Below are 27,663 nucleotides of genomic sequence, written 5' to 3' on the forward strand. Positions count from 1 at the left end.
ATTACGTGGGGGACTTTTATTTTGAACATTTCCGAAATTCCCGAAATACTATTTTAGTGTTGCTGATTGTGAAATCTTAAATAACGTCATTGCAGCTTTGCATAATGTTGATAGTAAAAAAAATATATAACTACATGGGGGGAAATCTAAACTAAAGAGAATGACTTTATATAAAATACATAATATTATAAGGTGGAGCACATTGAGAAATGTTTGGAGCTAAGTAAATTAATGTCAAGAGCATAATACTGGCCAACTGGTTAAGTATATATATGTATATATTTTAATAAATCAATATTTTTATGGTATGATTCTTGTTTATTTACTGGTGCTATTGTTCAACGATTAAATTTTGAAATGATGGTTTAAGAAAAGTCTTACTGTATTTTTGTTGTATTGCACAAACAAATTGCACTGTACGGGAAAAACGATTCCATTGGCCACAATGCGAATCACTGTATATGGAATACATATAAGCTTATAGAGCAAAAATTATTCTATGTGCTGCAGTAAAAGTTCTCTAGGGAGTACTCAGTAGGGTCTGTAGAATGTGTATATGGTGTCATTTCATGGGGCTCTGAATAATACAGTGTGTTGCTGAACTTTTACTGTTGTCAAACAGCTTAAAATGGGGTGCCTGGACACTATACGGTACAAATATAGCACTGTACAGGAAAAACTATTATTTATGCCAATGTTTCATTCTTAATTTTTTATTGTATCAGAATACAAAACGTTATGAATCATTGTTAGTGTTTAAACAATTATTTTTCATAAATCGTTAATAAATACAGGCTATTGACGTTTTATACTATTACGTGGAGGACTTTTATTTATTTTTTTATCTGAAATTCCGTGAACCGGAAGTCGCTGACGAAACAGTGACGACATCTTTCCATTGATTTGTACAAGTCGATACCAGTCGAATCGTTGCTGTAGTTTTTTTATACCGTAGCCAACCTCCGTTAAAATACAGGTTTAAAAAATGCATTTTAAAGTCCGCGCTGCAGCAAAAGAGGATTGTAAGGACATATCTAGAATGATTATGGTGAGTTTGCTAAACAACATCGCTACAACGTTGGACACTCGACTTGTCACATGTTGCAAAGTGATTTTGCTTCAACGTTGGTCACTCAACCTGTCACATGTTGCACAGTGATTTTGCAGCACTCACTGCTTTATTACATTGTAGTAGTAATCGCAAGCCAAATAGCCTATCATTCATAATAGCTGCATTTACATTGCAGTATAATTGCCTGTGTCCAAGTTTTGTTAGGCTACTACAGTTTGCTGAGTGCAGTCATTTGGCAGTTCAAGTGCACATTTATTTTTACATTCTGCAAGTTATGTAAGGATGGAAGTAGAATGCTGGTTAGAAACCTGGGGTGCATTGTTTGATTAAAGGTTTGTTACGTTGCGTAACGGCTTGTCCTGTGTAATCATTCGTCCAAAACGTTTTGCAATGGAAACCGTTAACTCCAAACGGAAAACGTTTGGAGATCTTTTTACTCTGCTGCTACTCACTGTTTGTTATCTATGCATAGTCACTTTACCCCTACCTACATGTACAAATGCCTCGACTAACCTGTACCCCCGCAGATTGACTCGGTATATAGCCTCCAGGTAATCAAATGGCTACCTGTCCTATTTGCATTGTGCCCCCCCCCCGCATTTTTTAGACATGAATTTTGCATTGGAGGCATACATGTCTACTGTATAGCCTTACATATAGTGTGCACCAATAAAATGGGGTATCAGCCTACTCAGTGACACCCAAAGATTACAACTCTGTAGATTTTACAATAAAATGAGCGTCATAGCTCTTATTGCAGCTTTTTGAATGTGGCAAGTGAGGACCCATAAAGGTCATTTTGAGGGTTCATGAAAAGATTTCACCACCCTTCCCCATTGTTAAACATATTTTCACATGACTCTTCTTGTAGGGTGAACATTTTTTTGCACCCCCTCATTGAATTAACTCAAAAATAATGATTACGACCACAAACGAAAATAACTGTAGAGACCCTTTATTTATACAAGTGAATATCGACTATCACTTCAGCATGCTTTTGTGGCATAGTCGATGCCACGCAGGGCTACAGGCCAGAAGGTTGAGAGTTCGCTGACCACCACAGACGAGCCGCTGCCTGCCTGTTTTATTACACTACAATCAGAGCCAGCTGCAGAGAGCAAGGGGGCACCTGGACGGTACATTGGCTGTTGGTGAGAAGGGCCTGGGGGTTGGGAAATGGGCCGGAGAGGTGATGAACCAGGCCAGGGAGATGATAACTCAAGGGCCGATGAACCATCTGTAGATTGGCCCTCAGGGCTCTGCTCCATCTCTGGACTGTCCAAAACACCATCCCCTTCCAACACCTACAAGCAGATGGCGAAAACATTAGAATACAATTACAAGCAATCTTAAATCATCTCCATGGGCTCCTTTGACTTAAAATGCTTAATCAAAAGAACTGATTTCATAAACATCTCAATCTAATTAACACATGGTTATTTGTAGTGGCCTTTCAAGTGTCTGTTTTCAGATGTTTTAACTAGCTCTGCTAATCATTATGACAATACAGGGATTTAATATTTCCCTCTCACAATTTCTCCCATCCAGAAAAGAGCTGATTTGACATGTTCTAACTAGGTCTGCTAAACCGTAATATGTAATGATACCGAAAAATACTTCAGTTGAAAAACTCACTCAATACTTCCCCTCAGTCTTCGCAAGGAATGATACGTTGAGTTTCAATTTCCAGGTAGAATAAAACGGCGTTGAACAACGAAGCATATTATAAGGAGCCACTCGTTTTGTGACGAAAAAGGAAATTGCAACACTGCACTACACTCCGTCGACTTTGGACAAACACACTGCTATGGCCCAATAGTCATTGCATAGGCTATAAACCTAAATGTAGGCCTACAAAGTCTTACATTGGGGAAGGGCACGATTATTTGAAAAGACGTTAGTATTTAATTACTTAGGAGACTATATCATTTTTAGAAAAATATATGGGCCTATTTTAAGAGGCTCCATGTGAAGTGGGGTTTTTCTAATCAATGCAAAATGGAATTAAAATGATGGAATTAGGTTGGCTAAATGAGAAGGAGTAGGCTACATGATCATACCTAATACTTACCTGAATACTGACCTGAGATCTAGACCGCCTTGTGCCCGGTGTGTTGATGCTCAGGAGGAGACCTGTGCGTAATCCTCTCTGCCATCTCCTGCAGGACAATGGAAACACCAACAACAACCACTCACATTCCAAGTATTCTGAAGAGCAAGTTTCCACCCACTTTCTAGTTGTTATAAAGTTACTAAACCCGTCCCCCAACCCAAATCTTTACCCTAAACCGGGTCTGTAATCTATTCCCAACTCTACCCCCTGAACCTTTACCCTAAAGCGGGTCTGTAATCTATTCCCAACTCTACCCCCTGAACCTTTACCCTAAACCGGGTCTGTAATCTATTCCCAACTCTACCCCCTGAACCTTTACCCTAAGCCAGGTTTGTTTTCTCTACTCAACCCAACCCCCTTCCTAAATTATATATTTAAATTTTTATTCTTTGCATTATATTATCCAATAAAGTTTGTTTGAATTCAAACCGAGTCGCAGAAAACCAAAGGAGAACTCCAACACCCCTCCCCTTGTCCCTTGTCAAACCTCACCTCACCCTATTGCTGGTGACCAGCATGCTGCTACACTGGTGCTGGTCACCAGCAAAAGAAAAACATGAAGGCGGTGCTAACTACAACTAAGCATTTAGCCCACTAAGCTACCACTAACCTGCTGAGCTGTACAGACCCCACGGTCCGGCTTTAAGTAGCACACGTATAACCCAGCTAACGGAACATCTCGCCCATAGCTATGGTTACTGCTTTCCCTGTACTGGATTAACTAAACCAAGCACTCGAATTTGAACGCTTCGTGCTGCTTATTCCCTCCAAGGTGGAAGAAAGAAAAGGGGTGATTCCAACGCCAGAATAGCCCAATAAATATGTTAACAATATGTTCACCTGACTGGATGAGTTTAAGGAGTTTCAGGAGTTTTATGGCTTGGGGGTAGAAGCTGTTTAGAAGCCTCTTGGATTTGGTGCTCCGGTACCTTTTGCCGTGCGGTACCAGAGAGTCTATGACTAGGGTGGCTGGAGACATTTTTTAGGGCCTTCCTCTGACACCGACTAGTATAGATGTCCTGGATGGCAGGAAGCTTATATGTTTACTAATGTCATAACAATATGACCACCCTATCTTAAGATATTGGACAGAAAGTGTTGAATTTAAGATTCCAGACAGGTAATTTGGTGCCTCATCGGAAGCGATTATCATTGACCTTTTCCGATGACTTGAAAATAAGATCTCAACCATAGTAAGTCCTATCTGATGAAATATAGTGTGTTTCTGAGAAGTTATTCTATATCATGGAATACACCAGAACCAAAGTTCTATTTTGACCTCCATCACCCTACTTACATGGGAAGTGAAGTGGTCCGCTATTGGCCGTTGCTCTTGTCAGTCTATGAAAGACATTGTGTCATTGGATGTTCCTGAGACTCTGCCCCTACGGGGAGTTACCCCATAGTGAGACACCATCATAGAACCATGGTTACTTTAAGTAACCTTAAGTTTCTTCATGCAGGCCTACTGTCTTTTTATATTTCCACCCCCCACATGTCTGTTTCCCTTAGGAGTTGGCTGTGTATGAGAACATGCCAGACCAGGTGAAGACTTCTCATGAAGGTTATTTTACAACTTTTGCCAGTAATTTAAAGTTATTTCTTTAAACTTGAACCTGAACTTAACCTGTCTCTGTTTCTCTGGCACCCCAGACTTGGAGCGTGATGGGTTCTCTCCAAACCCCTTCTATGAATGCCTGATCGCTGAAGTGCCAGATGAACACAAGACCAAAGATGGTAAAAAATCTGCATTTCAATGCAGCTTAATGCCTGTACATGTGAACATGTATTGTGCTTGTATGGAAGCTCATGTTCATATCAAATTTGATCAGATTGCAGTGCCTAATCATTAGTATTCATCCCCCTTGGATTTCTTAACATTTTTATTACAAAGTGGGATTACAATTGATTTAATTGTCATTGATCTACACCAAATACTCTTTCAAATATTTTTTTTTTCTCGACTGAGGGACCTTACAGATAATTGTGTTTGTGGAAAGAAATGGGCTAGTCATTCAACAATCATGTTGCACACAGTGAGTTCATACAAATGATGTCATTTGCTAAGCAATTGTTTACTCCTGAACTGTTAATACTTTGTGCACCCTCCCCTGGTGAGGATAATGGCACTGAGCCTTTTTCTGTAATGTTTTATAAGATGGGAGAACACATTGAGAGGGATGTTAGTCCATTCCTCCATACAGAATCAGTCCATATCCATGGAATCCTTCGATCTGCACCCATTCAAACCACAGGTTTTTCAATTGGATTCAAGTATGGAGACTGAGATGGCCATTGCAAAATGTTGATTTTTATGTGTGTTTGAGGTCATTGTCTTGCTGGAAGATCCACTTGCGGCCATGTTTCAGTCTCCGGGCAGAGGCAATCAGGTTTGTGGCTAAAATGACTTGGTAGTTGGTAGAGTTCATGATGCTGTTGAACATAAAGTCCCCAGGACCAGTGGAAGCAAAACAGCCCATCATCATATTTTACAGTATGGTATTATTTTCTGTGCATGCATCATTCTTTCAAAACCAAACCCAGCACTGGTCTGCATGGCCAAATAGCTCTATTTTCATCTCATCTGCCCATAGCACCCAATTCCAATCCAAGTGCCAATGCCATTTAGCAAACTGCAGCCGTTTACATTTTCTGGTTGCTCTCAAGAAAGGCTTTTTTATGTCAACCTTTCTAAGTAGCCTATTATCATGGATGTGGTGTCTAATTGTAGATTTGTAGACCCCAAGATGCAACCAAGTTCTGAAATTCTCCAACTGTGGCCTTTGGACTTTTCTTTGCCTCCTGAAGCATCTTCCTCACTGTGCGTGGGGACAAGATAACCTGCCCGGTAGAGGATCCAAGTGTAAACGTCTTAAATGTTGCCCTAATGATGGTAAGATCTATATGTGTTTTTTTTCAGTAGTTTTCTTTTGTACCCATTGCCTGATTTTATGAAAGTCAGCAACCATTTGTTTCTTTCCCCATGGTGATGATGACAGGGATTGTACAATCTAATTTTATATGAAAAAATGCTATAGTATACTTTGGTTTAAATACTGTAGTATTACTATATTTATATACTATAGTATTCACTAGTGTTTTTGGACGTGACTGTAGTGAAATATAGTATTCACTTGTGTTTTTGTGGACTTAACTGTAGTATATTATAGTAACGCCTGCCGATTAGAGTTAGCAAAAATTGCATAACTACCAGACTAAGCCGGTTACTGTTTAATGAGGGGAACACCTCAACCAGAACATAAGACACACAGGTTCGTGACAGGCCACCTATTGAGTTGGGTCAACCGTTCTGAGCAATGCAACGGACCAGACAACACCTTAGCAAAAATATAAACAATGTGTTACAATTGTAACATCTAAACGTTAGACAGGTTCTAGGCCAAATAAAGGGAAACCGTATAGAGGCAGATATGAAGAACAAGCAGCGTTTAAAGCTTAGAGGATTAGGTTTGCTTGTTTGACACGCATAACACATTAACAAGAGGACACCAAAATGACTTATTTTATCTTTTACTTCCACTGAATATACAACAGTGGTTTCAGAGATTCAAGTTCACAAGATGCCCAAAAACAGAGAGAAACAATACTGTACTTCTGATGGTAGAAAATAACAGTTTTCTCAAAATAACTAAACACACGGCCATTAATGTCTAAACCGCTGGCAACAAAAGTGAGTACACAAGTGAAAATGTCCAAATTGGGCCCAAAGTGTCAATATTTTGTGTGGCCACCATCATTTTCCAGAACTGCCTTAACCCTCTTGGGCATGGAGTTCACCAGAGCTTCACAGGTTGCCACTGGAGTCCACTTCCACTCCTCCATGACGACATCAAGGAGCTGGTGGATGTTAGAGACCTTGAGGATGCCCCACAGATGCTCAATAGGGTTTAGGTCTGGAGACATGCTTGGCCAGTCCATCACCTTTACCCTCAGCTTCTTTAGCAAGGCAGTGGTCGTCTTGGAGGTGTGTTTGGGGTCGTTATCATGTTAGAATACTGCCCTGCGGCCCAGTCTCCGAAGGGAGGGGATCATGCTCTGCTTCAGTATGTCACAGTACATGTTGGCATTCATGGTTCCCTCAAGGAACTGTAGCTCCCCAGTGCCGGCAGCACTCATGCAGCCCCAGAACATGACACTCCCACCACCATGCTTTACTGTAGGCAAGACACATTTGTCTTTGTACTCCTCACCTGGTTGCCGCCACACACGCTTGACACCATCTGAACCAAATAGTTTATCTTGGTCTCATCAGAACACAGACGTGGTTCCAGTAATCCATGTCCTTAGTCTGCTTGTCTTCAGCAAACTGTTTGCGGGCTTTCTTGTGCATCATCTTTAGAAGAGGCTTCCTTCTGGGACGACAGCCATGTAGACCAATTTGATGCAGTGTACGGCGTATGGTCTGAGCACTGACAGGCTGACCCCCCCACCCCTCAACATCTGCAGCAATGCTGGCAGCACTCATACGTCTATTTCCCAAAGACAACCTCTGGATATGACGCTGAGCACGTGCACTCAACTTCTTTTGTCGACCATGGCGAGGCCTGTTCTGAGTGGAACCTGTCCAGTTAAACAGCTGTATGGTCTTGGCCACCGTGCTGCAGCTCAGTTTCAGGGTCTTGGCAATCTTCTTATAGCCCAAGCCATCTTTATGTAGAGCAACAATTTTTTTTTTCAGATCCTCAGAGAGTTCTTTGCCATGAGGTTCCATGTTGAACTTCTAGTGACCAGTCAGTATGAGGGAGTGTGAGAGCGATGACACCAATTTTAACACACCTGCTCCCCATTCACAACTGAGACCTTGTAACACTAACGAGTCACATGACACCGGGGAGGGAAAATGGCTAGAGTTATTTTGAGGGGACAGCAAATTTACACTGTTATACAAGCTGTACACTCACTACTTTACATTGTCAATAAATCAACAATTATAAATATGCTAGATATTTGAAATGCTCCTCTTTGAGAATATGATATGTGACTTCAAGTCTTAAATATTTATGATTGAGGAGAGCAGGCCACTATCTGGGTATTTATACTGAACAAAAATATAAACATGTAACAACTTGTAAGATTTTACTGAGTGTAAGTTCATATGAGGAAATCAGTCAATTTAAATAAATAAGTTAGGCCCTAGTCTATGGATTTCACATGTCTGGGAATACAGATATGCATCTGTTGGTCACAGATGCCTCACAATGGGCCTCAGGATCTCGTCATGGTATTTCTGTGCATTCAAATTGCCAATAATAAAATGCAATTGTGTTTGTTGTTCGTAGCTTATGCCTGCCCATACCATAACCCCACCGCCACCATGGGGCACTCTGTTCACAAAGTTGATATCAGCAAACCCACACAACACCATACACGTGGTCTGCGGTTGTGAGGCCAGTTCGATGTACTGCCAAATTATGTAAAATGATGTTGGAGGTAGCTTATGGTAGAGAAATTAATATTTAATACTCTGACAACAGCTCTGGTGGACATTCCTGCAGTCAAGCATGCCAATTCCACGCTCCCTCAACTTGAGACATCTGTTGCATTGTTTTGCACATTTTTGAGTGGCCTTTTACTGTCCCCAGCACCTGTGTAATGATCATGCTGTTTAATCAGCATCTTGATATGCCACACCTGTCAGGTGGATGGATTATCTTGGCAAAGGAGAAATGCTCACTAACTGGGATGTAAACAAATTTGTGCACAACATTTGAGAGAAATAAGCGTATGAAACATTTCTGGGGTCTTTTATTTCAGCTCATGAAACATGGGACCAACACTTTACATGTTGTGTTTAGATTTCTGTTCAGTGTATTATTCATTGTCAGGTAATTGTTGATAATTTCTGGACACGTTAATAATTGCTGCCAGTTGTTTATTAATCTTTGTACAGGATTCCCTGCTCTGTGACTTGGATGCAGGGGAGGGCATTTGTGGCAGGTATGCTCTCTATATAACTCTATGGTAAGGTATTTATATAGGATGGTTCGAGGGCGTCTCCTTTCGAAGGCAAGCAATGTGTACCGGTGGCGACGGGAGTAGAACAGAGTTGAGTGTGAAGGTTGTTTTTCTGTGTGGCGACTGCTCATGCTCTCAGAATGTTGACACCCGGAGAAGACACATTTCCGAGTTGAGCAGGACTATTATGAGATGGGGTTACATTGAGATGCCCCCGGGCTGCAAGCAAAGTCGGGAGAAGAGGAATATTCGGACAGGGCCTATTGAGAATTTTCCAGAACATGTGTGGTAATTATACATTTCAGGATAGTCAGCAAGATGAGTGCACTCTATATGTGGGTCTGGGTCATCAGACACCATTAGACATGCACCTGTCTGGGGAGTGGACATGACTGGTTATTTCTGTGACAGTGTTGTGGCCTAATATATACTGTTGCTATGGTTACACCTCTTGGGTCTTTTCCATAACATGGGTGTTCCTTTCAGAGGAGTTAGCAGGATGACATGTCTGATTATTTTTGTAAAGTGCTATGGACTGTTGCTATGGACTGTTGCTATGGTCCTACATCCATGCACCTGTCTTAGTAGAGAACAAGTCTGTATTTTTGAACTATTGTTGTGACTTTACAGTTTCCATGCCCTAGTATGAAACTAAAATTAGTGCAAGGCAATACGATAACTGTGGCTAAATGCCAGAGGGGAGGAGTTACAATGTGTGACGTCAGGAGGAAAAATGTATAAGAAGTCTGTGCCAAGACTGGAAAGGGAGTTGTTTTCATGAACCAACTCAGCTTTTATTATGTCGTAATAAAAGTCTGTTTGAACTCACAGGCTCCGTTATTTGAGAAATATGATTGGTTGAATGTTTCCACGCTAGGACCCCGAAAGGTGGATTTCAGATGTATTTCAAGGCCTACCTTCAAACTCTTTTTGCTTGACATCATGGGAAAATCAAAAGAAATCAACCAAGACCTCAGATTTTTTTTTTTTTTGACCTCAACAAGTCTGGTTCATCCTTGGGAGCAATTTCCAAATGCCTGAAGGTACCATGTTCATCTGTACAAACAATAGTATGCAAGTATAAACACCATGGGATCACGCAGCCGTCATACCGCTCAGGAAGGAGACGCAGTCTGTCTCCTAGAGATGAACATACTTTGGTGCGAAAAGTGCAAATCAATCCCAGAACAACAGCAAAAAAAACTTGTGAAGATGCTGGAGGTAACAGGTACAAAAGCATCTATATCCACAGTAAAATGGGTCCTATATCGACATAACCTGAAAGGCCGCTCAGCAAGGAAGAAGCCACTGCTTCAAAACCGCCATAAAAAAGCCAGACCACGGTTTACAACTGCATATGGGGACAAAGATTGTACTTTTTTGGAGAAATGTCCTCTGATCTGATGAAACAAAAATGGAACTGTTTGGCCATAATGACCATCATTATGTTTGGAGGAAAAAGGGGGAGGCTTGCAAGCCGAAGAACACCATCCCAACCGTGAAGCACGGGGGTGGCAGCGTCATGTTTTGGGGGTGCTTTGCTGCAGGACAGACTGGTGCACTTCACAAAATGCATGGCATCAGAGGAAGGAAAATTATGTGGATATTTTGAAGCAATATCTCAAGACATCAGTCAGTTAAAGCTTGGTCACAAATGGGTCTTCCAAATGGACAATGACGCCAAACAAAATGGCTTAAGGACAACAAAGTCAAGGTATTGGAGTGGCCATCACAAAGCCCTGACCTCAATCCTATAGAAAATTTGTGGGCAGAACTGAAAAAGCGTGTGCGAGCAAGGAGGCCTACAAACCTGACTCAGTTACACCAGCTCTGTCAGGAGGAATGGGCCAAAATTCACCCAACTTATAGTGGAAGGCTACCCAAAACTTTTGACCTAAGTTAAACAATTTAAAGGCAATGCTACCAAATACTAATTGAGCGTATGTAAACGTCTGACCCACTGGGAATGTGACGAAATAAATAAAAGCTGAAATAAATCATTCTCTCTACTATTATTCTGACATTTCACACAAGCCTAACATTACCATGCGCAGTGCCAAGTGTCGGCTGGAGTGGTGTGAAGCTTGCCGCCATCGGACTCTGGAGCTTTGGAAACACATTCTCTGGACTGATGAATCATGCTTCTCCAATTTGGTGGAGGAAAACTAATGGTCTGGGGCTGTTTTTCATGTTTCGGGCTAGGCCTCTTAGTTTCAGTGATGGGAAATCTTAATGCTACAGCATACAATTACATTCTAGACAATTCTGTGCTTACAACTTTGTGGCAACAGTTTGTTGAAGGCCCTTTCCTGTTTCAGCATGACAATGCCTCTGTGCACAAAGTGAGGTCCATACAGAAATGGTTTGTCGAGATCGGTGTGGAAGACCTTGACTGGCCTGCAGAGCCCTGACCTCAAACCCATTGAACACCTTTGGGATGATTTGGAACGCCGACTGCAAGCCAGGCCTAATAGCCCAACATCAGTGCCCTATCTCACTAAAGCTCTTGTGGCTGAATGGAATCAAGTCCCGGCAGCAATGTTCCAACATCTAGTGGAAAACCTTCCCAGAAGAGTGGAGGCTGTTAGAGCAGCAAAGGGGGGAACAACTCCATATTAATGCCCATGATTTTGGAATGAGATGTTCGACGAGCAGGTGTCCAGATACATTTGGTTATGTAGTGTTTATACTTTAGTAAGATTGGCTTCTTAGTGTTCTTAGCAATGTTTATCAACTGTACCGCAGAAATGAAACATAAATCACAGAAAACATATGTTGTGGTGCCAGCTGCAGATAATTATTTGGGTATATGAGATTTGACTTCAGAGGAGTTATAGGGTGTGTTGAGTGGGGGTGTCCTGTCCTCCCAGGTCGTTGGCATGGTGCAGGAACAGATATGATCAAAGTAGTGGAATGGGGTAGGGTTAGTTGGAAGGGTGCATTTTATTTTATACAAAAACTATAATAAGGAGTTTAGTTTTTCCTTTTCCCATTTTGCATCGCCAAGTATAATGGATTTATTTTCCAGTTGGGGGCAGTAATGGAACATATTGATGCCAACCTCCGTTTAAACCCCAAAGAAGAAGATTGCGTCTCCTTTCAATCTGGGTTCTTCACCCAGACAGAGCTGAGTAGCTGAACTTGACAACCAATAACCAGTATGAGTCATTACAATTTTAGTACAAGCCTTTTATCTTCTAGAATACGATTGTTTGTTTTGTAAAGTTGATATTGGACACAAAATGCTAACGGCTCAGTCAAACAGCCATTTTAAGTCTATCTCTTCTCGTTGATACTTGTAGTGTTAATGGTACATGTTAATAATTGTTACACTTTTTGTGCATTGCCTTTGTTATGCTAATTAGGCCTGCTTTATGGCAACGCTTGCTACTTTTGTTAGCTTGTTTGCTTACCATGCTATGCTATGCTATCATTGATAAATTAGCCTGCTATTGCTTCGGTCTACCATGCCGCATGCTATTGCACCCTCTTTCTGACCATTCTTTGTTAACTGCTGCTATATTAATGCATAACTTTACCCATTTTATATAGTTAATGCATTTGCATATAGTCATTGATTATTGCCATTAACAGAAAATTAATTATGTGTGTTCATTGCTGTTATTGAACATTTGTTATTTGCACCTTTCAGTCTCCTTTTAGACGAAGCATACTGGTATGAGGAAAATATAAGCTATGGACAACAAACAATCTTGTAGCAGAAAAATATTGACAGTGACAAGCAAGGATTCAAAGTTTTAGTCAGTATAAATGTATAAAAGCTCCCCTTGGTCATGTTCAGGGAAGAGCATTATACCTGGAAGGTTCTTTGTACATATAGGCTGTACAATTGTAATACATTGTTTATATTTTTGCTAAGGTGTTGTCTGGTCCGTTGCATTGCTCAGAACTGTTGACCCAACTCAATAGGTGGCCTGTCACAAACCTGTGTGTCTTGTGTTTTGGTTGAGGAGTTCCCCTCATTAAACAGTAACTGGCATAGTCTGGTACTTATTCTAGTTTAGGTAACATTAGTCACTAGGTGTCTCTACAATATACCACAGTCATGTACGTGAAAACACCAGAGTAATTACTACAGTATGCTACAGTCATATCAGCCAAAACACAACAGTAAATACTGCAGTTTACCACAGTCATGTCTGCAAAAACTCTACTGTAAATACTATAGTATACTCAGGGCCGGCACTGAACTTTCTGCCGCCCTAGGCGATACAAACACTCTACTGTAAATACTATATATAGAATGTTCAGGGCCGGCACTGGACGTTCTGCCGCCCTAGGCGATACAAACACTCTACTGTAAATACTATATATAGAATGTTCAGGGCCGGCACTGGACGTTCTGCCGCCCTAGGCGATGCAAACACTCTACTGTAAATACTATAGTATACTCAGGGCCGGCACTGAACTTTCTGCCGCCCTAGGCGATACAAACACTCTACTGTAAATACTATATATAGAATGTTCAGGGCCGGCACTGGACGTTCTGCCGCCCTAGGCGATGCAAACACTCTACTGTGTATACTCAGGGCCGGCACTGAACGTTCTGCCGCCCTAGGCGATACCAACACTCTACTGTAAATACTATAGTATATTCAGGGCGCACTGGACGTTCTGCCGCCCTAGGCGATACAAACACTCTACTGTCAATACTATAGTATACTTAGGGCGCACTGGACTTTCTGCCGCCCTAGGCGATACAAACACTACTGTAAATACTATAGTATACTTAGGGTGCACTGGACTTTCTGCCGCCCTAGGTGATACAAACACTACTGTGAATACTATAGTATACTCAGGGCGCACTGGACGTTCTGACGCCCTAGGCGATACAAACACTACTGTAAATACTATAGTATACTCAGGGCGCACTGGACGTTCTGCCGCCCTAGGCGATACAAAAACTGCCACCTCTCCTCCGAAGAAACACGAACAATGGACATTAGACCGATGGAAATCTGTCCAAATTTGAGATTTTGGTTCCAACCACGCAGATTAGGTGAACGGATGATCTCTGCATGTATGGTTCCCACCGTGAAGCATGGATGTGTGATGGTGTGGGGGTGCTTTGCTGGTGACAATGTCTGATTTTATTTAGATTTCTAGGCACACTTAACCAGCATGGCTAACACAGCATTCTGAAGCGATATGCCTCCCAATCTGGTTTGCGCTTAGTGGGACCATCATTTGTTTTTCAACAGGACAATGACCCAACACACCTTCAGGCTGTGTAAGGACTAATTTACCAAGGAGAGTGATTGAGTGCTGCATCAGATGACCTGCCCTCCACAATCATCCGACCTCAACCCAATTGAGATGGTTTGGGATGAGTTGGACCGCAAAGTGAAGGAAAAGCAGTCAACGTGCTCATCGAATGTGGGAACTTCTTCAAGACTGTTGGAAAAGCATTCCTCATGAAGCTGGTTGAGAGAATGCCAAGAGTGTGCAAAGCTGTCATCAAGGCAAAGGGTGGCTACTTTGAAGAATCTAAAATGTATTTAGATTTGTTTAACACTTTTCTGGTTACTACATGATTCCATATGTGTTATTTCATAGTTTTGATATCTTCGCTATTATTCTAGAAAATAGTTTTTTTTAAATTAGTAGGTGTATCCAAACTTTTGACTGGTACTGTACAGTTGAAGTCAGAAGTTTACATACACCTTAGCCAAATACATTTAAACTCCTAGTAACAATTCCCTGTTTTAGGTCAGTTTAGGATCACCACTTTATTTTAAGAATGTGAAATGTCAGAATAATAGTATTTTTGCTAAATAGGTGGGGCTCACCTGCCCTGAATGACTGGTACCACAGCGGCCTCCATGCTTGGTGTCAGTGGCCATCGACAACAGGGTATCATAAATCTCCCGAGTTGGTAATGCACAGGTGTCACAGCCTCCACCCGGCTTTCCCAGCTCTTGGTGCCTGGTGGTTTCACTGTTAGTCCATCTTTTACATACTTTTTCGGCAAGTCCCAGCGGTGTGTAGATCCGGGATAAAAAAATCTCTTGGATGGTGTTAAAAATACAACAAAAATGTTTGCCCTGTTGTCATGTCCTTGTTGTCATGTTTCTGTAGTTTTTAAATGAGCAACTCGGTCATACCCGCCTGTTGCGTCAAGCAGTTCACTAAACTCCAGAAAGTGCTCTCGTGCGCACTGACCCATCATCCTCGGTTGAAACAAAATGCACCACCATGGCCATCTGCTCTATTTTGCTCTTGTCTGGTGTGCTGTCCAAAATTATAGAAAAATATGTAGATGGATCTCTTGTGCCAGCATATCAATGATTTAATTCTGAATTATTTTAGAGGTGTTTCTTTGGAATGCACTCTCCTTATATGCTCCTTCGTGATTCCATCAAAGATACCCAGCATTTCCACAAACTTCCGAAAGGCTCGTTCAGCCTGTCAGTGGTCCCACGTAGCGCAATGTTCTGGGTGACCATTACGCGTATCAGGGCTATGAGTCAATGCAGCACCTACTGCCAGTGGAGAGTCTCTGTCAATAGCCCGCTGGGCTTGGGCATCAATAGTTTGCTTGGACACCAGCCTTATCTCATGCTCCTTCCACCTCTGGAAACTATGTAGGTGGTCATGCAACTTGTCATGCGAGCTGGGGAGGTGTCACAGATTCTTCCAGTCCCTGGTTCCATCCCTGACCAGCGCAGATTTGCAATCGTGTGAAAAAAAAGTTTGCAGCAAAAACAGAAGGCTGGATCATTTTGCTTAGAATAGACAAGCCATGGTCTCTCCACTCTCTCCCCGTTCGCCATCCTCCTATTGTAGTGGCCCCTCATCTCTTGGGAAATTCCCCCCCCTTTCCCTAATGTGGCCCAGCCTGCGCTAACATATCCTGTAAAGATCCATTCCTATATTTTGACCACTCATCGGGATCTTTTATGTTTTTAGTCGGGGAGTCGGATTTAGCAGCAGCACCACCACTGTCATCGGGGACGTGGAGCGAGGAGTCCAGGTCCAAGATAGTAGGGTCTCCACCAGCATTGTTTGGAGGTGTGGCTATGCCTGGTGCTACCACCTGTTCTTGTCCACGCAGAGAGCTGTCGTCTCCACATAGGCTGATGGACAATGCTGCAAGTTCATACATTTAGGCAGAGATTTTATTTGGTTTAGAGATTGTGCCTCTTTTCTCATTCATTTAAAAAAAAAAATGCTTCCTGATAGTTTTTGTCTCTTAGACATGGTAGCAAATCTTGTTTGAAATCTCTATAGCTTACTTTTAGCTGAATTTATATCCACTAGTAGTAGCTAGCTAACGTTAACAGCTTAATCGGCCGATTTTTAAAAAATATATAAAAAAATAATAATTTAAAAAATACATATTTTAATTATGACAATTACAACAATACTGAATTAACACTTATTTTAACTTAATATAATACATCAATAAAATCAATTTGGCCTCAAATAAATAATGAAACATGTTCAATTTGGTTTAAATAATGCAAAAACAGTGTTGGAGAAGAAAGTAAAAGTGCAATATGTGCCATGTAAGAAAGCTATTTTTTAAGTTCCTTGCTCAGAACATGAGAACATATGAAAGCTGGTGGTTCCTTTTAACATGAGTATTCAACATTCCCAGGTAAGAAGTTTTAGGTTGTAGTTTTTATAGGACTATTTCTCTCTATACCATTTGTATTTCATTAACCTTTGACTATTGGATGTTCTTATAGGCACTTTAGTATTGCCCGTGTAACAGTATAGCTTCCATCCCTCTCCTCGCTCCTACCTGGCTCGAACCAGGAACACATCGACAGCAGCCACCCTCTAAGCAGCGTTACCCATTCAGAGCAAGGGGAACAACCACTCCAAGTCTCAGAGCGAGTGACGTTTGAAACGCTATTAGCGTGCACCCCGCTAACTAGCTAGCCATTTCACATCGGTTACACCAGCCTAATCTCGGGAGTTGATAGGCTTGAAGTCATAAACAGCGCAATGCTTGACACACAGCGAAGAGCTGCTGGCAAAACGTACGAAAGTGCTGTTTGAATTGAATGCTTACGAGCCTGCTGCTGCCTACCACGGCTCAGTCAGACTGCTCTATCAAACCATAGACTTAGTTATAACATAATAACACACAGAAATACGAGCCTTGGGTCATTAATATGGTCGAATCCGGAAACTATCATCTCGAAAACAAGACGTTTATTCTTTCAGTGAAATACGGAACCGTTCCGTATTTTATCTAAGGGGTGGCATCCATTAGTCTAAATATTCCTGTTACATTGCACAACCTTCAATGTCATAATTACGTAAAATTCTGGCAAATTAGGTGGCCCAATCTGTTGCATATTCACTGACTCTGCATGCAATGAACGCAAGAGAAGTGACACAATTTCACCTGGTTAATATTGCCTGCTAACCTGGATTTCTTTTAGCTAAATATGCAGGTTTAAAAATATATACTTCTGTGTATTGATTTTAAGAAAGGCATTGATGTTCATGGTTAGGTACACATTGGAGCAACGATACGCACCGCATCGATTATATGCAACGCAGGACATGCTAGATAAACTAGTAATATCATCAACCATGTGTAGTTAACTAGTGATTATGATTGATTGATTGATTGTTTTTTATAAGATAAGTTTAATGCTAGCTAGCAACTTACCTTGGCTTACTGCATTCGCGTAACAAGCAGTCTCCTCGTGGAGTGCAATGAGGGGCAGGTGGTTAGAGCTTTGGACTAGTTAACTGAAAGGTTGCAAGATTGAATCCCCTGAGCTGACAAGGTGAAAATCTGTCGTTCTGACCCTGAACGAGGCAGTTAACCCACCATTCCTAGGCCGTCATTGAAAATAAGAATGTGTTCTTAACTGACTTGCCTAGTTAAATAAAGATTTAAATAAAGGTGTATAAAAAATATTTAAAAATCGGCCAAAAATACCGATTTCCGATTGTTATGAAAACTTGAAACCGACCCTAATTAATCGGTCGACCTCTACTATCTACTTTAAAGAACAAGTCATGATTTCATCAGACCGCTCTGAAGAATACTTAGGCAATCTAGCTAAATAGGGAGAATAACTGGTTGGCTGACTGCTACTGCCTGAGCAGAGATGAGAGGATAACTTTAAGGTAAAAAAATAATAATAAAGTCATCAAATAAAAACTAAGTAATATACACAACTTAAATATTTAATTATTTCATAGTATAGTACTTCCAATTGTTCTATTGAGGTCTATCCAATGTGGACCTGACAGAAACAATGGAATATATATTTTTTTCAATTTCCTTTAAAAAGCTCTAAAATCATGTCAATATAAAAGTACCCAGGCAAGATGGCGCCGACAGACATGGCAGCTCTGCATCTAGCTCGTAAGCAACTTTGCAGTATTTAAAAATATATATATTTTTTAATTGAATTTTTATTGAACCTTTATTTAATTATTCAAGTCATTTAAGAACAAATTCCTATTTACAATGACGTCCTACCCCGGCCAAACCCAGACGACGCTGGGTCAGTTGTGCTCTGCCCTATGGGACTCCCAATCACGGCCAGTTGTGATACAGCCTGGAATCGAACCAAGGCCTGTAGTGACGCCTCTAGCACTGCGATGCAGTGCCTTAGACCACTGCCTGTGTTATTTCTTACATTATTAGCCCAGAACAATTTTTGTGTTATTACATACAGCCGGAAATAACTTTTGGATATCAGAGCGGTGGTAACGCACAAGCATTACGACCAGGAATATAACTTTACCGAATTGGATCCTTTGTTCGTTCCCCCCAGGGCAATTGAACTTATCCCAGAGGCTTCTAGTCCGACTCAGGAGGCGTGCACACCATCCACTGCTTCCGAGTATATTACTTACTTCAGTCTCTGGACAATAAAGTAGACGAGCACAGGGCGAGGATCTTCTTCCAGAGAGAGATCAGGGACTGTAACATACTCACGGAATCATGGCTCTCTCCGGATACACTGTCCCTGTTCAAACAGCCAGCTGGGTTCCCAGTACATTGCGCAGACAGAAATAAAGAATTCTCCGGGAATAAGAAAGGCGGTGGTGTATCTTTCATGATTAACTACTCATTGTGATAATGTACAGAAATACGTACAAGTCCTTTTTGTTCATCCGACCTAGAATCCCTCACAATCAACTGCCGACCGAGAGAATTATCTTCGGTTATAGTCACAGCTTTGTAAATTCCCCCTCAAGCCGATACCACAGATAGAACAATGAGACAGATATTTCACTGAGCGTATAAATAGGAAGCATCCACTTGGAGTTTCCACTCACGACCAAATATGGTAGTGAGAGGAAGCCCATTGGTGGGCAGTGGGAGAAGATGTAGCGAGAGGGATTTTGGCCAACATTATGCAAATGTTCTCATCAATGAAACATTTGCTCTCAATACAGTTATTTGTTCCCAAAACTATAGTTTGCAATGGACAGAGTGGACTAAGTTTTGTAGACATTAGCCTTTGCAAAAGTTTTAAATTGTGCTGTGTAGAAGGAGTGCAAAGGCGAATTGAGTTACTGCACACGCGCACTTCACAGAGTAGGCTTTCCCTAACGGAAATATGCAGACGCATGCTAGAATGTGCCCATAGGATCTCGCTAGTGCATGCCTGGCTCTGCCCATCTCCTTGCTTGTTCAGCCCACTATGACTCGTAATTCAAACAGCTCAGACACGAGACGTATGTGTTAAGATCTACAGACAATCACGGATTACAAAGGGAAAACCAGCCACATCACGGACACTGACGTCTTGCTCCCGGACAAGCTAAATACCTTAGTCACCACTTTGTGGATAGCACAGTGCCACCAACGCGGCCCGCTCCCAAGAGTTGTTGGCTCTCGTTTTCCATGTCCGACGTGAGTAGGACATTTAAGCGTGTTAACCCTCGCAAGGTTATTGGCCTAGACGGCATCTCTAGCCACTTCCTCAAAGCATGTGCAGACCACCTGGCTGGAGTGTTTACAGATATATTTAATCTCTCCCTATCCCAGTCTGCTGTCCCCACTTGCTTCAAGATGCCACCATTGTTCCTGTACCCAAGAAAACAAAAGTAACTGAACTAAACAACTATTGCCCCATATCACTCCTGTCTTTATGAAGTGCTTTGAGAGGCTAGTTAACTTCTCTAGGGTAGGGGGCAGCATTTGTAATTTTGGATGAAAAGCATGCCCAAATTAAACTGCCTTCTACTCAGGCCCAGAAGATAGGATATGCATATAATTAGTAGATTTGGATAGGAAACTAAAATAATGTCTGTGAGTATAACAGAACTGATTTGGCAGGTGAAAACCTGAGAAAAATCCATTCGGGAAGTAGGATTTTTTTTATTTTCAATGCCATTACAGGATCCATTGACTTAGGACTCAAATTGCAGTTCTTATGCCTTCCACTAGATGGCAACAGTCTTTAGATATGGTTTCAGGCATGTATTCTGAAAAATGAGGGAGTAAGAAAAGTCTGAATGAGTGGACCCTGCCGTGTCAGAGCTTTTTCATGCGCGCAACCGAGAGAGTGCATTTCTTGTTTACCTTTTGCATTGACGACGTTATTGTCCGGTTGAAATGTTATCGATTATTTAGGCTAAAAACAACCTGTAAATTTAATATAAACATCGTTTGACATGTTTCTATGAACTTTACGGATACAATTTAGATTTTTTTGTCTGCCTGTTGTGACTGCGTTTGAGCCTGTGGATTACTGAAGAAAACGTGCGAACAAACGGAGGTTTACAGATATAAAGAGAGACTTTATCAAACAAAGGGAATGTCTTCTGAGTGCATACATATGAAGATCATCAAAGGTAAGTGATTAATTTGATCTCTATTTCTGACTTGTGTAACTCTTCTACTTGGCTGGTTACTGTTTGTAATGATTTGTCTGCTGGGCTATGTTCTCAAATAATTGTAAGGTATGCTTTCGCCGTAAAGCATTTTTGAAATCTGACACCGTGGTTGGATTCACCAGAAGTTAATTTTTAAACCTATGTAAAATAGTTGCATATTTTCTGAATTTTTATGAGTATTTCTGTATTTGAATTTGGCGCTCTGCAGTCTCACTGGATGTTGGCCAGGTGAGGGACCACATACGATAGAGCGGTTAAGGATCATATCACCTCTACCTTACCTGACACCTTAGACCCACTTTAATTTGCCTACCGCACCAAAAAACAGACGATGCAATCGCTATCACACTGCACACTGTCCTATCCTTATCTGGACAAGAAGGAATACCTATGTTAGAATGCTGTTCATTGACTATAGCTTAGCCTTCAACACCATAGTACCCTCAACTCATCATTAAGATTAGGGCCCTCGGTCTGTGCAACTGGGTCCTGGACTTCCAGACGGGCCTCTCCCAGGTGGTAAAGGTAGGAAACAACACCTCCACTTTGCTGATCCCCAACACTGGGGCCCCACAAGGGTGCGTGCTCAGCCCCCTCCTGTACTCCCTGTTCACCCATGACTGCGTGGCAACGCAGGCCTATAACTCAATCATCAAGATTGCAGACGACATCACAGTAGTAGGTCTGATTACCAACAATGACGAGACAGCGTACAGGGAGGAGGTGAGGGCCCTGGGGGAGTGCTGCCATGAAAATGACCTCAACCTCAATGTCAACAAAACATAACAAAGGAGCTAATTGTGGACTTCAGGAAACTGCAGAGGGAACACGCCCCTATCCACATCAATGGGACCACAGTGGCGAAGGTGAAAAGCTTAAAGTTCCTCGGCGTACACATCACTAACAATCTGAAATGGTCTAGCCACACAGACAGTGTGGTAAAGAAGATGCAATAGCACCTCTTCAACCTTAGGATGCTGAACAAATTTGGCTTGGCCCCTAAGAATCTCACACATTTTTACAGATTGACAGCATCCTGTCGCGCTGTATCTCCGCCTGGTACGGCAACTGCACCACCTGCAACCGCAGGGCTCTCTAGAGCGTGATGCGGTCTGCCCAATGCATTATCGGGGGAAAACTTCCTGCCCTCATTTTGACAGCTACCTTTTTGAGATTAAATTCTCTGAGAAATTGTATTAGTATAATATAATTTCCCCCTTTTTTTGCATACAATATAGCTCAGAATTTGTATTATTTATTTAGTATTTTTTGCTCATCTTTATCAAGGGTGTCAATAATTTGAGGTGACTGCATATAACTAAGACATTTTAGATATTTCGTTTTTATTTATTTGTAAACATTTATATTTATTTTCACTTTGACATTATGGAGTATTTTGTGTAGATCCGTGACAGCCATTTAATGTCCCATCTGAAAGGCGGCACCCTACACATAGCAATGTCCCCAATCGTGCCCTGGGGCATTGGGAAAACATTTTTAGGCCAGAGGAAGGGGTGCCTCTTACTGGCCCTTCAGCACCACTTCCTGCAGCATCTGGTCTCCCAAGTTCTAGAGTTTCATCAGAACGTTGCAACAACATTAAGGTGAAAACTTCATTACACATCATGTCTTTTAACTGTTGTCGAACCAATAAAGGCCCTGTTAGATGAACTACTGATCCATTCATAGCTGTTTGTCTGTTGGCAAGGTTAGAGATACTCACACACAGTGCTTTTTTCCCAAGAAAGTATTTATACACATATTCCACATTTTGTTGTGTTACAGCCTGAATTCAAAATGGATTCAATTGTGGTTGTTTTCACCCATCTACAGAAAATACCACAGGAATGTCGTCTAGGTAAGCAACTCCAGTTGAACTTGATAGGTGTAAGCAATAGGGTGAATGCACGTTGAAGTGAATCTCAGCTATGTTAAAAGTCAATAGAACACTTTTGATTATAGTGATTGAGGAGTATCTTAGAACAGGTTAATATGCCCCACCAACATTAGACAGCTATTCAGAATCAATGATGACCAACACAGACATGGTGGTGTAGTAGGAAGATCTGAATGCTGTGAGGTTGTGAGGTCAAATCTCAGCTGAGGACATGTTGAATAATAATTACTGTATAAATGAACATGCACAATGTCATCATGTACAGTGGGGCAAAAAAGTATTTAGTCAGCCACCTATTGTAAGTATTTGGTCAATAACAAAAGTTTATCTCAATACTTTGTTATATACCCTTTGTTGGCAATGACAGAGGTCAAACGTTTTCTGGAAGTCTTCACAAGGTTTTCACACACTGTTGCTGGTATTTTGGCCCATTCCTCCATGCAGATCTCCTCTAGAGCAGTGATGTTTTGGGGTTGTTGCTGGGCAACAGACTTTCAACGCCCTCCAAAGATTTTCTATGGGGTTGAGATCTGGAGACTGGCTAGGCCACTCCAGGACCTTGAAATGCTTCTTACGAAGCCACTCCTTCGTTGCCCGGACGGTGTGTTTGGAATCATTGTCATGCTGAAAGACCCAGCCACGTTTCATCTTCAATGCCCTTGCTGATGGAAGGAGGTTTTCACTCAAAATCTCACGATACATGGCCCCATTCATTCTTTCCTTTACACGGATCAGTCGTCCTGGTCCCTTTGCAGAAAAACAGCCCCAAAGCATGATGTTTCCACCCCCATGCTTCACAGTAGGTATGGTGTTCTTTGGATGCAACTCAGCATTCTTTGTCCTCCAAAAATGACGAGTTGAGTTTTTACCAAAAAGTTATATTTTGGTTTCATCTGACCATATGACATTCTCCCAATCTTCTTCTGGATCATCCAAATGCTCTCTAGCAAACTTCAGACGGCCTGGACATGTACTGGCTTAAGCAGGGGGACACGTCTGGCACTGCAGGATTTGAGTCCCTGGCGGCGTAGTGTGTTACTGATGGTAGGCTTTGTTACTTTGGTCCCAGCTCTCTGCAGGTCATTCACTAGGTCCCCCCGTGTGGTTCTGGGATTTTTGCTCACCGTTCTTGTGATCATTTTGACCCCACGGGGTGAGATCTTGCGTGGAGCCCCAGATCGAGGGAGATTATCAGTGGTCTTGTATGTCTTCCATTTCCTAATAATTGCTCCCACAGTTGATTTCTTCAAACCAAGCTGCTTACCTATTGCAGATTCAGTCTTCCCAGCCTGGTGCTTGTCTACAATTTTGTTTCTGTTGTCCTTTGACAGCTCTTTGGTCTTGGCCATAGTGGAGTTTGGAGTGTGACTGTTTGAGGTTGTGGACAGGTGTCTTTTATACTGATAACAAGTTCAAACAGGTGCCATTAATACAGGTAACAGTGGAGGACAGAGGAGCCTCTTAAAGAAGTAGTTACAGGTCTGTGAGAGCCAGAAATCTTGCTTGTTTGTAGGTGACCAAATACTTATTTTCCACCATAATTTGCAAATAAATTCATAAAAAATTTGATTTATTTTTCTCATTTTGTCTGTCATAGTTGAAGTGTACCTATGATGAAAATTACAGGCCTCTCTCGTCTTCTTAAGTGGGAGAACTTGCACAATTGGCGGCTGACTAAATACTTTTTTGCCCCACTGTATGTCAAATACTGTGTATAAGTTTAGGCCTCCCAAGTGACGCACTACATCACAGTACTGAGGTGCCACTACAGCTATGACTAGGAGCCCCATAGGGTGGCACACAATTGACCGTCCGGGTTTGGCTGGGGGGCTTTGGCTCATTGTGCTCTAGCTTCTCTTTGTGGTGGGCCGGGCGACGCTGACTTGGGTTGTCAGTTGAACAGTGTTTCCTCTGACACGTTAGAGCGGGTGACTTCCAGGTTAAGCGAGCAGTGTGTCAAGCAGTGCGGTTTGGTGGGACATGTTTTGGCGATGAGACAAGGTCGTAACTACCAATTGGGTATCTCAAAATTGGGGAGAAAATTGTGTAAAGAAAATGTATACTGTACGTATATTAAAAGCACTGTGTGTGAGTATCCCAAACCTTGCCAACAGACAAAAAGAGCTGTAAATTAATCAGTAGTTCACCAATCAAGGAATTTATGGACTTGGCAACAGTAACAAGGTGTGACGTGTCAGGTCCCAAACATTTGGGACCATCAGGTGACGTCCTGACAACTGATACACATTAATGTTCTTGCACTGTCCCATAAAACGTGTCTAGAACATGAATATTCTGGAAACATTGTAACCGTGCTCTAGATATGTTCTGCTTGACATTAAGGGAATGTTCTCCTAACTTTAACACCAAAACATTCTAAAACGGCTCTCAGAAGGTTTTTGCTAACATAGATAGAATGTTCTCCTAACTAACGGAAAACTGGACGCTCAAACATTAGGGGAACATTACGGGTAGCATTACAAAAACGTTCTCTCTTCATATAACTTTTAGTTGGGTATCAACTGCTTGTTTGTTGTGTGAAGGGTACACCGTCGTTGGGTACGCCCTTTACTTCTACACCTACAGCACATGGAAAGGGCGGTCAGTGTACATGGAGGACCTCTATGTAATGCCTGACTTCAGAGGTAAATATGCATGTACACTTATTAGCCTACTGTACAACTATACTACAGTATCTGTACAACAGTGTCTGTTAAGTTCATATTTGAATCAGCCAAATGTTCTACCAGATGTATAGAAATAAATGGACAATTGTAAAAAATAAATGCCACTTTGGGCTTTGCATTTGGTGTTTAAACACAGGAATGAGAAAGTACTGCTGTTAGGCTAGAAATGCTCCACCTCATGTCTGTTTTTATTTTTCTCCCTGTAGGAAAAGGCATCGGAACGGGACTGATGGCCAAAGTAGCTCAGGTCGGTTTCATGTTCCACTGTATGGCTGATCCCAACTGGAACTCCTCCATCTATCTACCATGTTCATTATTATGTATGATTGACACATTAATGACATTGTGTGATGAGAAGGTTCATTTATTGCCATTGAACCACATCCTCTGAATAGACGTGATGCTGTGTTCTCTCTGTGATTGATTAGTTGTGTATGGTTGCTTCTCTAGGTAGGGGTGGAGAAGCAGTGTGTGCGGCTGCAGTTATCTGTCCTAGATTGGAACAAACCATCACTAGATTTCTACATTGCCAAAGGTGCCGAGGACCTGACTGCCAAAGAAGGTTGGCACTTCTTACGGTTTCATGGACAAACCCTGGACACATTAGCTAAGGAAGCACCTAAAGATTAGAGTATTTTATAGGCCTGGGTCTAGTTTGGTTCCGCTCATAATATCACACAGTGAGCAGGTTCATTTTGCGTTGGTGGGTGGGTAGGACTAATGGAAACTCTGCTCAGCCGGAGCCCTGGGCAATGCAAAACAAACTCTCCCAGTCATCCTTTATGTTTAATGTGCATTTAAATATAGTCAAACATTATTACATTTTTATATACACATACTGGACACACCTACTCATTCAAGCGGTCATCAAGGCAAACGGTGAATAATTAACATTTATTTTGATTTGTTTAACACTTTTGGTTACTACATAATGTGTTATTTCATAGTTTTGATGTCTTCACTATTATTCTGCAATGTAGAAAATAGTCAAAATAAAGAAAAATCCTGTAATGAGTGGTACTGTATGTGTATAAATATAATTTGTTTAGGTTGATGTGTCCTCAAGCTGTATTTAACCTACATCTATAAATCAGAAAATGTAAAAATCATAACTTTGAGGTACAGCAGTAGTTTTGCTGGCTGTGCAGGAAGTGGTGATATAGCAGCAACATTGCACTAGCACATAAGCCGGTTGAGCATTTGTCTGAACATTGTGAGCAAGCATATTAACTGATTGGCTGATTTCTTTTGATTTCCCATGATGACAAGCAAAGAGGCACTGTTTGAAGTTAGGCCTTGAAATACATCCACAGGTACACCTTCAATTGACTCAAAGTATGTCAATTAGCCTATCAGAAGTTTCTAAAGCCATGATATCATTTTCTGGAATTTTCCAAGCTGTTTAAAGTCAACTTAGTAAACTTCTGACACACTGGAATTGTGATACAGTGAATTATAAGTGAAATCATCTGTCTGTAAACAATTGTTGGAAATATTACTTGTGTCATGCACAGTAAGTCCTAACCGACTTGCCAAAACTATAGTTTGTTAACAAGAAATTTGTGGAGTGGTAGAAAAACAAGTTTTAATAACTCCAACCTAAGTGTATGTGAACTTCTGAATTTAACTGTACAGATCTCCCTGGCATATTACATCATTAATTCACCAGCATACAATACGTGTTTGGGCTCACCTTGTGCTGTGCTCACTTGAACAGGTGGTCCTTCGTGGGAAAATTTTCTCATCAAAGTCTGTCATTCTCTGTATTTATGGTGCTTTCAAGACAACTGGGAACTCAAGGAAAAACAAGGTTGAATCATGACATCAGTGATCTTCAGTTCAGAGCTCTAGAACGAGGCCCCAGTTCCCAACTTGGAATTCCGAGTTGGATGACCGTTCAAAACATCTTTTCCCAGTCTGAGGTAGTTTTTTTTTCCCTGTCTGAGGTAGTTTTTTTCCCTTGGGTTCCTGGTTGTCTTGAACTCACTGACGTCCCGAGATTTCCCAGTTCTGAGTGTCCAGTTGTTTTGAACATGGCAGAAGTCATATCCTTTTAAGCTTGAAAACGTGA

The 27,663-nt window shown here is 41.6% G+C and overlaps 1 protein-coding gene and 1 long non-coding RNA gene across 3 annotated transcripts; one reads left to right on the forward strand and one right to left on the reverse strand.

Moving 5' to 3' along the window:
- Positions 1 to 857: 857 nt before the first annotated feature.
- Positions 858 to 26,603, forward strand: sat2b (spermidine/spermine N1-acetyltransferase family member 2b). Of its 2 annotated transcripts, none has more exons than XM_090201638.1 (6): positions 858 to 1,048; positions 4,698 to 4,749; positions 4,839 to 4,922; positions 25,449 to 25,550; positions 25,799 to 25,912; positions 26,047 to 26,603. In XM_090201638.1, the coding sequence occupies exons 1-6, from the start codon at positions 986 to 988 to the stop codon at positions 26,220 to 26,222; spliced, it is 591 nt and encodes a 196-aa protein (XP_090057764.1). In that variant the 5' UTR covers positions 858 to 985; the 3' UTR covers positions 26,223 to 26,603. The 2 variants fall into 2 exon arrangements, with proteins under 2 accessions (XP_090057764.1, XP_021420244.1); XM_021564569.3 differs by having other exon boundaries at positions 25,799 to 25,839; positions 26,043 to 26,603.
- On the reverse strand, positions 2,012 to 2,888 carry LOC110491226 (uncharacterized). The gene is made up of 2 exons (XR_002468785.3): positions 2,708 to 2,888; positions 2,012 to 2,376 (listed from the first exon to the last, which is right to left on the reverse strand). It is a non-coding gene; the product is annotated as an uncharacterized LOC110491226 (long non-coding RNA).
- Positions 26,604 to 27,663: the final 1,060 nt, after the last annotated feature.

The sequence above is a fragment of the Oncorhynchus mykiss genome, chromosome 2 (assembly GCF_057628025.1).
Source record: "Oncorhynchus mykiss isolate SJ-2025 chromosome 2, ASM5762802v1, whole genome shotgun sequence".
NCBI lineage: Eukaryota > Metazoa > Chordata > Actinopteri > Salmoniformes > Salmonidae > Oncorhynchus > Oncorhynchus mykiss.

Excerpts from the sequence above, each read along its gene's own strand:
- sat2b (XM_090201638.1), top strand. The coding sequence starts at position 986 with ATGCATTTTAAAGTCCGCGCTGCAGCAAAAGAGGATTGTAAGGACATA. Across the intron at positions 4,923-25,448 it reads TGAACACAAGACCAAAGATG|GGTACACCGTCGTTGGGTAC; the intron begins GTAAAAAATCTG and ends TGTTGTGTGAAG. Across the intron at positions 25,551-25,798 it reads TGTAATGCCTGACTTCAGAG|GAAAAGGCATCGGAACGGGA; the intron begins GTAAATATGCAT and ends TTCTCCCTGTAG.